This window comes from Neolamprologus brichardi, chromosome 4, assembly GCF_056152115.1.
Source record: "Neolamprologus brichardi isolate AB-2024 chromosome 4, ASM5615211v1, whole genome shotgun sequence".
NCBI classification, from domain to species: domain Eukaryota; kingdom Metazoa; phylum Chordata; class Actinopteri; order Cichliformes; family Cichlidae; genus Neolamprologus; species Neolamprologus brichardi.
In genome coordinates, this window is record NC_142107.1 from 5,030,075 (window position 1) to 5,046,608 (window position 16,534).

The following is a 16,534-nucleotide window of genomic DNA, read 5'->3' on the forward strand; positions in this document are numbered from 1 at the left end:
TGAATCACTTCGAGCCCGGCTCCAGCATTATGAGAGGTTGCATAAGAATATCAGTGTTGTGCACAGATGGTGGAATTGACATTTAAAAGAAAATGTTCATTATTTCAGTCTCACGTCAATTTGTATCTCCTTTACATCACCGTATGAAGACATACCTGGAGAAAACTGGCCTTGGAGGTCAGTCTTTGATGGCTTCTCTCTGTATTATTTATGTATTATAGTTTTCAGTCACACTGTCTTACCTCAATATTTTTTGTGACTTCTTTTACAGAGACTGCCTCTCTGGCTGATCAGTTCAAATATGACTTGGTCCCAGATACAGGCTCAAAATATTGAGATCAAACTGAGCAAGGTGAGCTCAAACACTTCATGAAGTAGCATGACAAGAAGATTAGGAATCAGAAGACCACTCAGTTTTGTTTGTATGCATCGTAAAGAAAGCACTGTTAAAATAACTGTGTATCAAAGATCTCATAGTCAAGCACACTCAGGGTGTGGCTGTTCAACACATTTATAGGTTTGTAGTTGATGATGCACATGTGCAGTTATAATAGATCTATGACGGCAAATAAAAACGCTATCTTTAAAAAGCCCTACTTGTGCCTGACCTTCCTTTATTTTGCCTCTGTGATATAAAAGCTGTCATATAAAAGCTGAAGCCCCACATAAACAGACCGTACATACCCAACCTGGCCCATCCTGTGTCTGAGATCGGAGCCATAGCTACTGTACAAAATTCTTTACACAATAACACATCACCAAGATCATTCATGTGATATTCCCCAAACACCTGTGGAAAAAAGATTCTCCATATATCCAGATTTTCTATGAATAACAGTATAGCTATTATTCCAGACTGCTGCATTATGTGGTGTGAAATTGTGCCTATAAATCAATTTCCAGTAGACAAGAACCTGTTGATGAAAGTCAGAGAAAGTGGTTGGCAATCTATGAGATTCAAAGTCAAAGCGTACTTAAAAGTCTATTCCTCCAGAATTTAAAAATATTACATGAGGCATAATGAACCAGAATGACTGTTTGCTATAAGGAAAGGACTTTACCCATTTAAGCTTTAAAACACCATGACACCAAAATAACTTGTTAGTTGTATAGAGTGCTTTGAGTGCTCAGATACAGTAAAAAACAAAAAGCGCTATATGAGAACCAGACAATTTACCATAGATAAGCCCAGACAAACAGCACATCCTTGTCTTATCCCTTTTTGATTTCAAATATCGGACATGCTCCATGACCTAAAGCTACTGAGCTGTTGATACTGTTATATAGCATCCCAATTACCTGGTTTTAAGGAACAAGTGAATAAATCACTGTCGTCACGCAGATGAGAGGCTTTTTATTAATCTGTATGGATCAGGTAAAACTGCTCTTCTTCCCACCTTCTGTCCCCACACACCTAACTTCCTTTCAGATTTCCTCCACCAATCACAGGGCAGGGAACAGAATGCTACCAGGTGCTACTCCGTACATGAATAGGTGTATTTTTTTTCCATTACTGTCTTTGTTTGCCATATCTGTGCATCCTTCAAGTTTCCAAAAGCAGCTGTTCGATCAGCTTAGTACAATTCAATATGAGTCCTTAACTACTGCACTGCTGGTTCACAGAATGCAGGTGGTCGCCCTCTGGTGGACTGTGTGGGAACTGCATCTTGTAATTAGATTAACAAGAAAGACGCAAAGGAATAAAGCAGTGAGGTTTAAAATGTTGATGTTAATCTTCATTTTCTGACTTGTTTTTGATCCTGAACTTATATCTCATCTTAGCTGAAAAGAACTAAAATGGACCAGTGCCTGTGACATGCAAGAAGTAAAGCTGTTACTGGAGAATCATCCTTAACAAGCAAATCATCAGTGGAACAAAAAGAAAACAGAAGCAAATCCTTCATCTTTATCTGCTGTGATGATCAATATCTGAGCTACACAAACATAACAGCCAAACAAGTAGGATGTTGTTGTTGTTTTTTATTTAAAAGAAAGAATTACAATTTTTACATCATGAATTAGATCTTTTCTATTAATTCAGTAGTCAAAACATAATATAAATAAAACACACGGTTAAACATAATCAGCATTTTGATTGTAGCTTCGCTTTTAAATACATTTCATTAGCATTATCAGCTTTAAGAGTACAAAGATAATTCTGGAAGTCACCATTTCTATTGCTTACAATCTTTTTAAAGTCACTTTTACGAGTACAGACCAACTCTCCTCAAACAAGCTTAATCAACAGGAACACGAAAAACATAGTAAAGCAGAAATAAAAGAGAATCTGATCAGGAATGTGTTCAAGTTAAAATACAGTCACGGCAGTTTTGAGCAGCTTCTGGCTCATACAAATTGAGAAGCTGAGTGATACTGTAAGAACGAGCGGTAGCTGATTTTGTCTCCACTTTTTAAAAATCGGTACAGTCTGGTTCCCTTGGATGAAGACTCTCTGCTGCACTCGCGTTTAAACCCTCTCAGATCTATAAAAGTAGAATCTGTTACTTGTGCGGCATCACCATCACCTTCACTCCGGTCTCAGTCACTCATCAGGGCCTGATCAATCACCAATCAATGACTTTAAACCATTTTCAAAGAAAACAAACAGCTGCCATCACTAAAACATTTCATAAGCAGCCTTTGAGTGTTACAGGTTCACGTTCTGCTGATTTTAAGGCACTGTGTGGTGAATCCACAGCTCAAAGTCTCTCATGATTTCTCAGCGTTACTGTTGTCTGTGGTTTGAGTCCCTGAGCTTTTGGAGTTTAACACTTGGAGATAAATGGCTGCAAGTTTCTGAACTCACTGTTGTGGGTCTCACTCACCAGGTGAGATCTCTGTTCACTTGGAGAGTGTCCAGTGCTGCCTTACTGACTGCATGTTAAGCCCATCACCCCCCACTGGCCTGCCCCTGGTGCTGATGGGACACACCATTAGTGATCATTAGGGCTGCCACGATTAGTCAACTAGTCACAATTACGTCGACTATCAAAATCATCGAAGACTAATTTAACAGTCGACGCGTCGTTTGAAGCTTTGTAAGATCCCAAAAGACGCAGGAATAAGTAGTAGGATTTAAGAGTGTAATAACGGACTGAAACAGAAGATGGCAGCACTGCATGTACAAGGATGCCAGCTGCCGTTAAACCCCAAAGAAGAAGAAGTAGCTGTGCCCGCATTTGTAGTAGTGATGGGATTTGCGGCTCTTTTTAGAGAACGGGCTCTTTCGGCTCCGAACCGGCTCTTCAGGTTGTTTTGTTGCTTTAATTAATTTATTATTAACAATAATATAAAATTATGCACAAAAGGAATTACTAATGTAAAAAAAAAAAGTGGTTTTATTTATATATGTTTATATATAAATATATACGGTGGCCCCTAGACACAAACCACGTACAAACTCCAAAACACATTTCTAGCGTTAACTGAACTTCCAAAACAGAGCTACACAGATCACTTAAATTACACAGTTGAAAGCATATGTGTATTATTTGTGTATTTATACACAAGCACTCACCAACATGTTTGTCATGAAGTCTAATTCACTAGTGGTATTTTATTTTTATTCACATTTCACAAAGATCTCAGCTGCTTGCTTGTTTATCACAGTTTGAGCCCAAAGACACATGCTCACAGACTCCCTTCATTTACTCCAGCAGCATTTCATTTTACACTAGGGGCGATTCTAGGATCAGAGCTTTGTCCAGCCAGGCAAGATAAACTTTACTCGTCACGATGAGATTTCTTCCCTGTCTCTGTCAGTCCCTGCATCCCTAAATGTCTCCAGTTGTCCCGAGTTCTTTCTGACTGTCGCCTTGGTGCATTTAAACCCCTGTTCTGTCCACGTCGTCTGTCGTTTTCGTCTCCATGATCAGTCGTCATAATTTTACCATCTCTATTCAAGTCTACAAATTCCTTTATTAAATCATAAGCTTATTAAATCCATCAAGTCTCTCTGTGCCTGGCTCATCATCACAAAACATGACATCACTGTTCTGTACATTTTAACACAATTTAATCCCCACATTTGTGAAACAAAAGCAAATCACCTGAAAAACACCTGAAAAGTCTGTAACAAAACCATCAAATCTCATCAAGGTTATTTAAACGCTGCAAAAGAAGAATGGATTGGAATAAAAAAAATGAATATCCTAACCCTAATTACTGGGGGAGAATAATGAATGATGCTCATAGTGAGTTAAAAGTAAACTGAGGGCATTTTTTGGACAGAGATTCACTTTTAATGTGTATGTATAATATAATACAGATACATAAAAATACACTCCAAAATAGAAGAGTCCCTAAAACGTACAAAATATTACTTTTAAAAAAATATTTTAAAAAAATGGAGGCAACTTTGCCTATGGTACAATGTACACTATGTATGAAAAGATATTTATTACATTATTATTATTATATTATATTATTTTTTATTTTATTTTAACCTATTTCACCTCACCTTGAGGTTGGAAAATCTGTCTATCGCTTTTTGGTGGTCAACTCTCACAAACAGTTTAGCAGTTTCTGTTTTGCTGTCACTAGTCATTGTCAGTCCAAAGAGGGAGAGAGGAAAGAGGGGAGCATGAGGAGAAAGTGCAAGGTCAGGAAGCACCAGGTAAGAAAACAGACAAGGAACAGTGACAGGCAAAACAGAAATTGCTAAACTGTGTGTGAGAGTTGACCACCAAAAGTATTTGCCAACTTCAAGGTGAGGCGACACAGGTTAAAATGAAAGGAATAAATCTGCAGAGCCATAGTAGTATCTGCAGTAGAGATATTTTCATACATTGTACCATAGGCAAAGTTGCCTCCATTTTTATAATTTTTTTATCAACAATTTGTACATTTCAAGGACTCTATTTTTGGAGTCTATTTTCATATATCTGTATTGTATTATACATACAATGTAGCTTGTCATCACCAGTGTGTGAATGTGTGTGTGAATGGGTGGATGACTGGATGTGTAAAATGCTTGGGGGTCCTTAGGGACTAGTAAAGCGCTATACAAATACAGGCCATTTACCATTTACCATACACATTAAAAGTGAATCTCTGTCCAAAAAATGCACTCAGTTTACTTCTTACTCACTATGATCACCATTCATCATTTTCCCCCAGTAAAGTAATTAAGGTTAGGATGTGTGTTTTTTTGTTGTTGTTGTTTTAATTCCAATCCATTCTTCTTTTGCAGCGTTTAAATAACCTTGATCAGATTTGATGGTTTTGTTACAGACTTTTAAAAAAAGTGTTTTGCTTTTCTTTCACAAATGTGGGGATTAAGTTGTGTTAAAATGTACAAAACGATGTGTGACGAGGACCCAGGCACAGAGAGACTTGATGAATTTAAGAATCTTATGATTTAATAAAGAAATTTGCAGACTTGCATAGAGATGGTAAAATTATGATGACTGATAACAGAGATGAAGACAACAGACGATGAGGCCAGGGAGGAACAGGGGTTTAAATGCACCAAGGAGACAGTCAGAGGGAACTCAGGACAACTGGAGACATTTAAGGATGCAGGGACTGACAGAGACAGGGAAGAAGTCTCATCATGACGAGTAAAGTTTATCTTGCCTGGCTGAGCAGCTCTGGGTGCTCAGCACCCCGAAAGCTCTGATCCTAGAATCGCCCCTGCTGTATACATTTCAATCGGAGCAACAGGACGGTCAAATGTCGCTGATTTCACAGAGCAGGACGGATTGTAAGGTAGCAAAAATCGTCGGAAAACACGTTTTCAACACTGCAGGTTGCCTTGGTGTAATGTTTTACAGCTAAGAAGAAACATGGTCGGACTCCTACTGCTATATAAAGAGTAACTGCATTTTAAATGCAGCTAACATGTCCTGTTTTAAGCCAGGCACTCACACCTCCGCTCCGCTGCGTCACAGCCACGTCTCTGCTAATTCGGATTGAGGATTGAACCATTTAACATATAATATTGTTCTATTTTTGGTGCCTATAGACCTTGAGAATTTTAGTTTTGCAAACTTGAAAATTTGATGTGGGAAGTTTTATTCTTCCTGTAAAATGTTGGCTAAATCTTACAATAAAATACAATTTGTTTAGGTGAGATTTTACCTTTTGACTGTCACCGGACTTCCGGTAAGAAAAACGTTACTGCCAGTTGTTTACGGTGTGGTTGTCGTCAGGTTTCCGTGTGACAGCAGACTTTCAAGGCGTGTGTTACAAGCAGCAGCGCGTCTAGCCGGGCCCAAGCGGATAAATGAAGAGCGCGCACCCCGCGTTAGGTGTCGCGCAGAGACGGAGGAAAGGCAGAGTTGATGTTCGAATCTGTTGTTTAAAAGTACACAAGAAGCCGTGGAGCCGATGACGACACAGAACGTGCACGGTGACGTTTAATGACAATATTTTGTTTTCTTTGATGTCCCTAAACCCTTAAGTAGCGGTTCATTTGCGTATTGTTTATTGTATATCATTGTATAGTATTGTTACTGTTGGAGTGATACAGCATTTAAAAAGCAAAAATGAGTTCAAAACTTAAGAAAGAAAGGGATGTTAATATCTTTGTAGCAGTCCCCCGGACCAAGGAAGAAATAGAGAGAGCCTCGACGGGTGCAGTAATTTTTACTTTAAGATTCATTCAGAATCTAACAGTGCTGAGGTGCGCCAATGCACCGTGAAAACTAAACAGAAACACAAAATACATTTTCTTAGACGCTTATTACAAATATGAACTCAAATAAAGCAGAAAATACAACAAAATATCAACTAAGCAAACAAATACAACTTAAAACATGTACCTCGCTCCGCATTCCAAGGGCTGCAAATTGTTAACTTTGCTCGAGTCCGGTATCACGCTGCTTCACGCTTCATCGAGAGCTGCCTACTGGGACATGTGCGCCACAAAACCGGTCTGAGCTGGAAGTGCAGCTTGCCGCTAACTAAGCAACAGAGCCCTCTACTGGACACTACGCGTAGCTGTTCAGGCTTAGGTCAATAAACAAAACTGGACCTTTACACTCCCACCAAATCATGTATAACAAACAACATTCTTTACATGATTTCCAGCTTTAACATATGGACATTACTACAAGAACGAACACAATTTCAAGTACATCATCAATAAACTTTAGCAAAAATACGTCTGATGTGACAGTATTGATTGAAACATCAATTAGTTATTTTCTAATAGAACTACAAGCTTTTGAACAGGTCGCTCAACTATGTGAGGTTTGTGTGCTGTTCCCTGCTTCTTTATTAAGCCTCGATCGCCAACTTGAAGCTTGACTCTGCGGACCAAACCGTCATCTTCTTCTGGTGCTAAAACCACTCGAGCCAGTTGCCACTGATTTCTGGGAAGCATCTCTTCTTTGATAATGACTATGTCATTAACTTTAAGATTTCGACGTGGTACGTGCCATTTCTGTCTTATAGATATGTTCAGAAGGTACTCTCTTTTCCATCTACTCCAAAACTGCTCAGTGAGATACTGGACTCTGCGCCAACGTTTCCTTGCATATAAGTCCTCTTTCACAAACTTTCCCGGTGGAGGCAGTGCAACCTTTGATTTCATCAATATGAGGTGATTTGGAGTTAGAGGTTCAAGAGATTTAGGATCATTGATTCCATCGACGCTCAGTGGTCGGCCATTAACGATAAACATCGCCTCATAGAATAGAGTTCTTAGAGAGTTGTCATCCAGCCTGCCTTGGCATTGAGCAATGGTGGCATTGAGAACATTGCGGATGGTTCGAATCTGTCGTTCCCACACACCTCCGGCGTGGCTAGCAGATGGGGCATTGAAGACGAACTCACACTGTTTATTGGCAAGGAATGCTTCTAAGGCATCTGTGTCACATTGTTTAAGAGACTCTCTTAGCTCATTTTTGGCTCCAATAAAGTTCGTACCCTGGTCACTGTACAACTTACAAACAGCTCCTCTTAAGCTGATGAAACATCTCAGAGCGTTGATGAAAGAGTCAGTAGAAAGATCCTCAAGCATCTCAATGTGGACTGCACGTGAGGAAAGACATGTAAAGAGGAGTCCATATCTTTTATGCTCTTTGCGACCTTGTTTTGTGACAAATGGTCCGAAACAGTCCATTCCACAATACATGAAAGGATCTGAGATTTCAACTCGTTCCTTTGGAAGTTCAGACATGCGTTGTTCTTCTGGTGAACGTCTTAGTTTTCGACATTGAACACATTTGCTTATTAGTTTTGCAACTTCCTTGCTCCCACCAATCACCCAAAATCCGTTCGATCTGATTTCCATGAGAGTTTGGCTTCTACCTTGATGACAAATCTGTGCATGAAAATGAGCAATGATCAACTTTGTAATGTGATGGTCTTTCGGGAGGATGATGGGGTGCTTAAGTCCCTGACAGAGTGTTGACTTCTTCAATCTTCCTCCAACACGAAGAAGTCCTTGATCTAATACTGGATCTACTCTAAAGAGGGGACTTGAACTCGGAAGGTTATCTCCCACCTTCAACACTTCCATCTCTTGAGAAAAGGCCTGCTGCTGAAGGAGCTTTATTATTGTGTCACCAGCTGTTTTCCGTTCGTTTACTGTTACAAAGTTTCCATACTGAGCTTTGCTGGATCTCAATCTTTTTATCCTTGCAACCACTTTAAGGAGCATTGACCAACTTGAAAACCTTGACAAACGGCTGAGGATATTGTCTTGTTCACTTGTTTGAGTTGTGAGAGCTTTGACTGCTTTGACTTCTGGATCCCCTACTAACAACACAGCTGAGGGGCTGGGTGCATATGAAATGTCATGTTCCCACAGAAACTTTGGACCAGACAACCAACATGTTGACATGATTTCTGATGCACTGAGCCCTCTAGAGGCATAATCTGCAGGATTCTGAGCTGTGTCAATGTAGTGCCACTGTTTGGGATCTGTAGTTTGCCTAATTAACTGAACACGGTTGGCAACGAAGACGTGGAACCGTCGTGCCTCATTGTTAATATAGGCTAAGACTACTTGGGAGTCAGTCTAAAAGAACTCTTCATTAATGCACATCTGAAGCTCTGCTTTTAGCATGCTGCTCATTCTGGCTGATGTGACTGCGGCTGAGAGTTCTAATCGTGGGATACTTGTGACCTTGGTAGGTGCGACTCTTGCCTTACCCATAACAAGACTACAGTGGACCTTCTCGTTGCTGAGGTACCTAATATAGGAGCATGCACCATATCCTAAATCACTAGCATCGCAAAAGTGGTGCAGTTCCACCTTTACAATGTCTGTTAGTTCTGGTGGGTGGTAACATCTAGGCACTGCAACCAATTTTAGTCTTACCAAACCATCTTTCCAGTCCTCCCACCGTGAACGCAAGTTGTCAGGAAGGGGGTCATCCCATTCAGTGCCTCTGCGACACAGTTCCTGTAGGATACCTTTGCCTCTTAAGGTGAAGGGAGCTACAAACCCTAGTGGGTCGTACAGGGATGAGATCACTGACAGTATGCTCCGGCGAGTAGGAGGTTGGTCCTTAGTGTTTATTTTGAAACTGAAAGTGTCATTTTTGATTGACCACTGGATGCCGAGCACATGGCCTTCAGCTGTTGTGTCAGGTTTGAGATCGAGCGGTTCTGTGGTGTCTGCTCTGTCTGAGGGTTCCAGCTGGGAAAGCGCATCACTTTGGTTTGAGTTGAACTTGTGCAGATGTAGACCGCCAAGTCTACAAAGTGCTTGTGTTTCGGTGATGAGTTCTTGTGCCTCTTTGACTGATGGGACACTAGTTAGACCATCGTCTACATAAAAGTTCTGTTCAACAAACTCTGAGGCCTTATGATAGTCTGCTCTGTACTGTTGTGCTAAATATTTCAGGCCGAAATTAGCACATCCAGGGGATGAACTGGCACCGAATAGATGTACAGCCATTCTGTACTCCCTGGGTTCTTTGTCTAATTGTCCATCCTGCCACCACAGAAATCTCAGATAGTTGCGCATGTCTGGACAAACAGAGAACTGGTGGAACATTCTCTCAATATCACAGATTATGGCTACATTTTCCTTTCTGAAACGACAGAGTACCCCCACCAATGAGTTGATCATATCTGGACCTGTGAGAAGAGTGTCATTTAATGAGACACCGAGAAATTTTGCTGAACAGTCAAAGACGACTCTTAGCTTGGCTGGTTTTTTCGGGTGATATACCCCATGGTGTGGGATGTACCATGCAGTCTCACCGTCGGTCAAAGGAGGGGCTAATTCTGCATCACCACTGCTGATAATGTCTCTCATAAAGGAACAGTAATGTTCATGATATTGTTTATCAGCCTTTAGCCTTTTCTTCAGGTGTTGCAGTCGGACTGTGGCTAGCTTCTTATTGTTGGGAAGCGCTGGTGGATCGTTGCCCTTGAAGGGAAGCGGCATCTCATAGTGCCCATCTGGTCTTTGTTTTATTGTATCACTGAGGATTTGTATGAAGCGAACATCATCCTGTGATACATACTTATCCTCATAGTTTCTCTCATTAAAGTCAGACTCTAGGACTTTGAGTACATCTGTGGCTGATGGTATGGGCATTTCTTTGACTGTGATCCTGTGCACATAACTCTGGTTACCTTCTCTGTCTAGGTGAGGATTACCAGAACCAATAATACTCCATCCTAGTAGGGTTCTTTGTGCGAAAGGTTCGTTTATTTTGCCTGTGACGATCTCTAGGGGGGCTAGTGCTGATGGGCAGTCATAACCAATCAATAGACCTACTTCACAGTTCTGCAATGGCTGTAACTTGTTAGCTAAGCCTTCAAGGTGTGGCCACTGAAGTGCAGTTTCCTTGGTAGGGATATGAGACTTGTCAACTGGGATAAAGTCACGAGAGTAGACTTGTTCTATTCGGACACGAGTCTCAGAGTCAAACCCACGCACCTGTAAGTTGTTGGCAAGTTTACTTGCAACGACTGTGTCGACGGAAGTCATGGTGCTAAGCTTCAACTGCACTGGTTGGGCATCTACATTTAGTTCTGAGGCCAAATCCTCTAAAATAAAGGATGAGTCACTCTGGGTGTCAAGCAGGGCATATGTAAGTATTTCTTTCTCAGGCTCAGATGCAACTGACAGAAATACTGGTACTATGCTGGATGTGGAAGATGGTTTCCTTGTTAGTACATGAGTCATAACATTATGCACTTCCTTGTTTGCACCTTCATCTGGGGATTTAGAATCCTCAGTTTTCCTTTCTTTAGGTTCACTCACTCTTTCTGTGTGTAGACAGGTGGGGTGACGCCGACCACACTTACTACAGGAGTGACGTCCTCTGCATTCTTTGGTTACATGACCCCTTCTCAAACACCCAAAGCAGAGACGATTTTCTTGAATGAAAACTTTCTTGTCATCTCTAGTTTTCGCTGCAAAAGCAGGACACTTAGCTATGCCATGCGATTCTTCTTTGCAAAACAAACATGGGGGTTTAGGCCTAGAAGTAGATACTGGGATTGGTGGAGACTTTGGTTGGATGGTAGTACTGAGTGCCTTCGCTCTTTTAACGTGCCGCTCTTCTGATGCCCTTTCGTTCATTAGGAATGGTGAGGCAACAGGATTGCAAACTACTTTAGCTTCATTTTGTATGAACTTTGTAAAGCGAGAGAAGTTGGGGTAGTCTTGGCTTTTGTCTAGCTCCTCCACTACAATGCGGCTCCATCTCTGCACTATCCACTCAGGCAGTTTTCTTAGAAGCTTGTGATTTTCCTCACAATCATTAAGGATCTCTAGGCCTTTGACTTGAGGGATAGCCTCTGCACAGCTTTGGAGAAAATCTGCCAACTCCCTCAGTGCTATAGGATCATTGGCAGGTATTTTAGGCCATTTTGTGAGTTTAGCCCTAAAGGCTCTTTGGATAACAAATGGGCTACCATACCTTTCCTCTAGAACGCTCCAAATGCCTGCGTATGCCTGCTCACTGTTGCGGAAGAAATATCCCTCTACTGCCTTTCGTGCTTCACCTGCAAGATAGCTCTTTAGATACAACATTTTCTCACACACAGGTAAAGGTTTGTCACCAATTAGTGCCATAAAGGATACCTTCCAATCCATAAACTTTAAGGGGTCGCCACTAAAGATGGTGGGCTCAGGTACAGGAAGCCTGTTTAGGGTAAGAGAGCTTGCAAGAGCTTGAACTAAGCTAAGTTCTTCTCGTTCTGGAGTAGTATTGTGAGGTCTAAATGTCGGTGCTCGTGGATTTAAAGAGAGCCGTGGTGCGCTGTTGGGGAGATTTGCGGAATTTTCTAAGTTGTAGCAGGACACTTGATCATAGCTTTCAATGTCATTTTGAGCGCTAAGGGCTCTTACTCGTGCGGCTGCTACTTTCACTTCACTGTCTGCCTTTAACTGTTGAAGTTTAGTCTTTTCCTCCTCCAACTTTGCCTTTGTTTCCACTTCCTTTATTTTCCACTCATTTTCCATTTGGCTGATCTTGGTTTCCTGTGCCAATATTTCTTGTGTGGCCTTTGCTTGTTCCACTTTGGCTGCAAGTTCAGCTTCTGCTTCCACCTCACGACTGCCAGTAGAATCTGCCTTTGAGCGTGCGACTGAACCCTCTGGGAATGACGTTTCAGTTTTTGTATCACCAAACACAGAACCATAGTCCCCTTTGTTTAACATCACTCGTACTCTTTCCTTTTCAAGGCGATCGTTAAAGAGCTGATCGATATTTTCTTGTCGTTTAGCAATAACTTCACAAATGTCAGTTGTAAGCACTGCACAAGCATCCATTCGCTTAACAATGTCTGGCGTCATGGATTGGCTGCGGCGAATGGGTTCATAATGCTGTTGTACTACAGCGTGCTTGTCTCTTATGTCATGACTGGCATTGTTTAGCTCTTCAGGTGAGCAAAAAGTTTTCAGCTTTGTTCTGATTTCTTTAGCTGCCTTCTTCCAAGTGTCATAAGCTTTGTTAAATGCCTTCTCATTTTTCTTTGCCTCATATTCCTGCATTTCTTTACCTTTTTCAGTTAAATGCCTTTCACGATTGCTGGATCTTACTCCTTGTTGCTCTGAGTCATTGGCTTCTTCAGCAGGGTTCAACATTTTGTTACTGTTATGTGTATGTTGCTCTATGCGATAACGTCTGGACTTAAACTTACGTGAGTGTTACTTTTTGAAACAATGCTCACATCAGACGTTTACATCACATAAATAAACAGATTAGCACCCACATATTAGACAAAATGTAACTGTAAATACTGCTGATATACCATAACGTTACTTTCAAGAAGAATAAACCCATACAATTTAAAGATTGTAATTACTTAGTGCAATGCAGTATACCTTTAAAGCTGTAACCACAAAATATTTAAGGCAAGTAACTCTGAATTAGTGTGCAGACATTTTAACTTTGTTATCAGCAAAGTCCTTAATGGGCATAATACCTGCACCTCTGTAAAGTGACCATCAGAGTTCAAAGTGGAGGTAGGCGACGAAGCAAAGATGATCTTGACTGGTGTAGAAATCTCTCACAGCTGACACACGGACCCACCTCGTGGCACGGGCTGCACTCATCTGGCACGGGAGCTAGCAAGTAGCCTTCACTCAGCATCGAGTTTTCACTGTAGCAGTCCCCCGGACCAAGGAAGAAATAGAGAGAGCCTCGACGGGTGCAGTAATTTTTACTTTAAGATTCATTCAGAATCTAACAGTGCTGAGGTGCGCCAATGCACCGTGAAAACTAAACAGAAACACAAAATACATTTTCTTAGACGCTTATTACAAATATGAACTCAAATAAAGCAGAAAATACAACAAAATATCAACTAAGCAAACAAATACAACTTAAAACATGTACCTCGCTCCGCATTCCAAGGGCTGCAAATTGTTAACTTTGCTCGAGTCCGGTATCACGCTGCTTCACGCTTCATCGAGAGCTGCCTACTGGGACATGTGCGCCACAAAACCGGTCTGAGCTGGAAGTGCAGCTTGCCGCTAACTAAGCAACAGAGCCCTCTACTGGACACTACGCGTAGCTGTTCAGGCTTAGGTCAATAAACAAAACTGGACCTTTACAATCTTGAAAAAGACTGTTAACCGTTTAAAAGGCAAATCTCAAAAAGAAAAAAACACGTATGCCAGCCAGTTTGACCAAAGACTGCAACCAATGATTGATGAAGTTGAAAAGCTTAAAACAGAACTTGAATACTTAAAAAAACAGCACACAATCAAGAACAAGAAGAATCAAGAACAGATCGAGGATTTAACTAAAGAAAACAAAGAACTTTGGCAGATTAATAAGATGCTGTCTTCTGTCGGGGACGACAGGACCAGTATCTCTGACAGGTTGAACTCCATAAAAGATGACCACGAAGCTCTCATAAAGTTCCGCGCAGAGACGGAGAAAACTCTGGCTGAACTTAATAGGAAACATGAAGAAGATGTTGAAGTGCTGCAAGCACTGCTGGAAACGGAAAAAGAAAAAGTTGCGCGTCAGCAGTTTCACAACAGCCAAGTCGTTGACTTACTGGTGAAACGCCACAAAGAGGAGAAAAATCAGATGCAGCAATTTTATGACGAAAATGCATCAAAACTCACAGACAAAGCTTATGCTGCAGAAACAACGTTAAAAATCGTCATAGGCATTTATGATAAATATATTGCAAAGCTTGAGAAGAAAATGGAAATTGGCAAAACTGTGACAATCAATGCAATCAAAGAACGTGAGGAGGAACATCAATCCTCGCAGTTTTGGATCGAGGGCCTTTTGACACATAATGCAAAGTTACAGGACGAAAACGAATTAATGGGTAAAACTGTGAAAGATTTAACAGACGAGAAAGATCAAATGGGGAAGACCATCGACGAAAAAACGGCCCAGCAAATGGCGATGAAACAAAAATGTCAGAGAAACATTAGGGCTCTGGCCTTTGAAAAGAAAATGAAGGCTATGGTCGAAGAAGTAGTTGTTTCTCTGACAAAGAAAAATGAAGACCTAAAAAAGGGCATAAGCAAAGAGAAGGAAGAACACAGAAAGACAGCAGTGGACAGATATAAAGTGAAAACGGCACACAATCAGGCACTGGCTGAAAATATCTCGCTGGAAGAGCAACTGCGCTCCACAATAAAGCAAACAGAAATATTCACACAAAAAACGAATTGCCTGGAAAAGAAAGAGCGCCACTTCCAAGAGGAATTGTACCAGTGCGCTTTGTCCTTTGAAAAGGCATTTCCACATGCAGGTCACTTCATAGAAAAAGAAAAGGTGGAATTTAGGGATATGTTCCTCAACTTGAAAAAGAAATACGTAGACGGTGTGGAAGGCATCCCCTTTGTTGGAATAACGAAGGAGTTTCTTGAAAAACAGCTGACCTGTCTACGTACCAGATGCAAGGATCAAGATGCAGCTTTACTACATAAAACACGGGAGCTGGAATCATTTGAAAGGAAGTACAATAATATGGTAAAGTCTTCCGAATACGCTTTATTCAAACAAAAACAGGAGCTCATTGGACCAGTGAACCAGATGATCAAAAAGACTTGCAATGAAGAAAAAGAGATAGGTCATCTAAAATCTAGAGTGAAAGACGTTCAACTGGAGCTTAAATTAGAAAAACAGAAAGGCCAAAAGCTCGCATCGTTGGTCCATAGAAGCGTGATGGGGAGATGTTATGGGGAGACTCCGACTCCGTCTCAGATCTTTCCACAGATTAAACGTCATCCACCTCCAGTGCAAACTAAATTTATTCAAGTGCCTCCAAAACACCCTGGCAGACGTGTAAGAAGGCCTTCCCCAGTGTATCCCCCTGTAGAGTCTCCATCAACACCACCTTTCCTCAATTCTGATGATGGATTACCATCCATCTTAAGTTGCAGTCCGTTTGGCCTCTCAGGGCCACCGTACTAACCTGACAAAAATAGAAAAGAAAAAAATGAATGAATAAATAAAAATCCAAATCACAAAAACCTTCTGATTTCTGTTGTGTTTTATTGTGTTGTATGAAAGGACTTATATTGCAAGGTAAAATCCCCAATATATCAAAGCAGAAATCCCAACAATAGCAAGTCATTTCACACTTGCTAGAATTCCAAAAACGTCCAAATCTTTTGCGTCTGTGTGAGTTTTTGATACAATTTTATATCAGCTTCAAAAGAAACCGAGCGATAAAGTTTTTCTCTTGAGTTCTGCATCTCTCTGCCCTTTTACAACACTTTTGTTTTGGTGGCTGAGTGGCAATTTCGAAAGCTAGCATGTGATTGACAGTTTCCCATTGGCTGAAAGAAAAGATTTAAATTAAGTTTGACAAAACTTTATCTGGTTTACGATGTTTGTCTGTAGATCATAATTTATGCTGCTAGTTTGGTGAGTTAAAGTTTATGACGCACTCATCTGATAATTCATCGAGATAACTTTTGACTTCTTTATTATTATTATTATTATTATTATTATTATTATTATTATTATTATTATTATTATTATTTAAAGGAACCTATTTGATCTTTTTTGTAATGAAAATCAATCAATAGTAATTGTCAATAGAATGAAAGTCAAAATGGAATTTCTTTACAGATTTGTCATCAGCTCTTAAGGATTTACGTATTACATGATTTATGACTCATTACATTTTGGTTATG

At 40.6% G+C, this 16,534-nt stretch overlaps 1 protein-coding gene across 1 annotated transcript; it reads left to right on the forward strand.

Moving 5' to 3' along the window:
* Positions 1-13,977: 13,977 nt before the first annotated feature.
* LOC148102905 (uncharacterized) lies at positions 13,978-15,865 on the forward strand. The gene has a single exon (XM_087840257.1). It carries the CDS (start codon positions 14,067-14,069, stop codon positions 15,804-15,806), a length of 1,740 nt encoding a protein of 579 aa, XP_087696383.1. The 5' UTR covers positions 13,978-14,066; the 3' UTR covers positions 15,807-15,865.
* Positions 15,866-16,534: the final 669 nt, after the last annotated feature.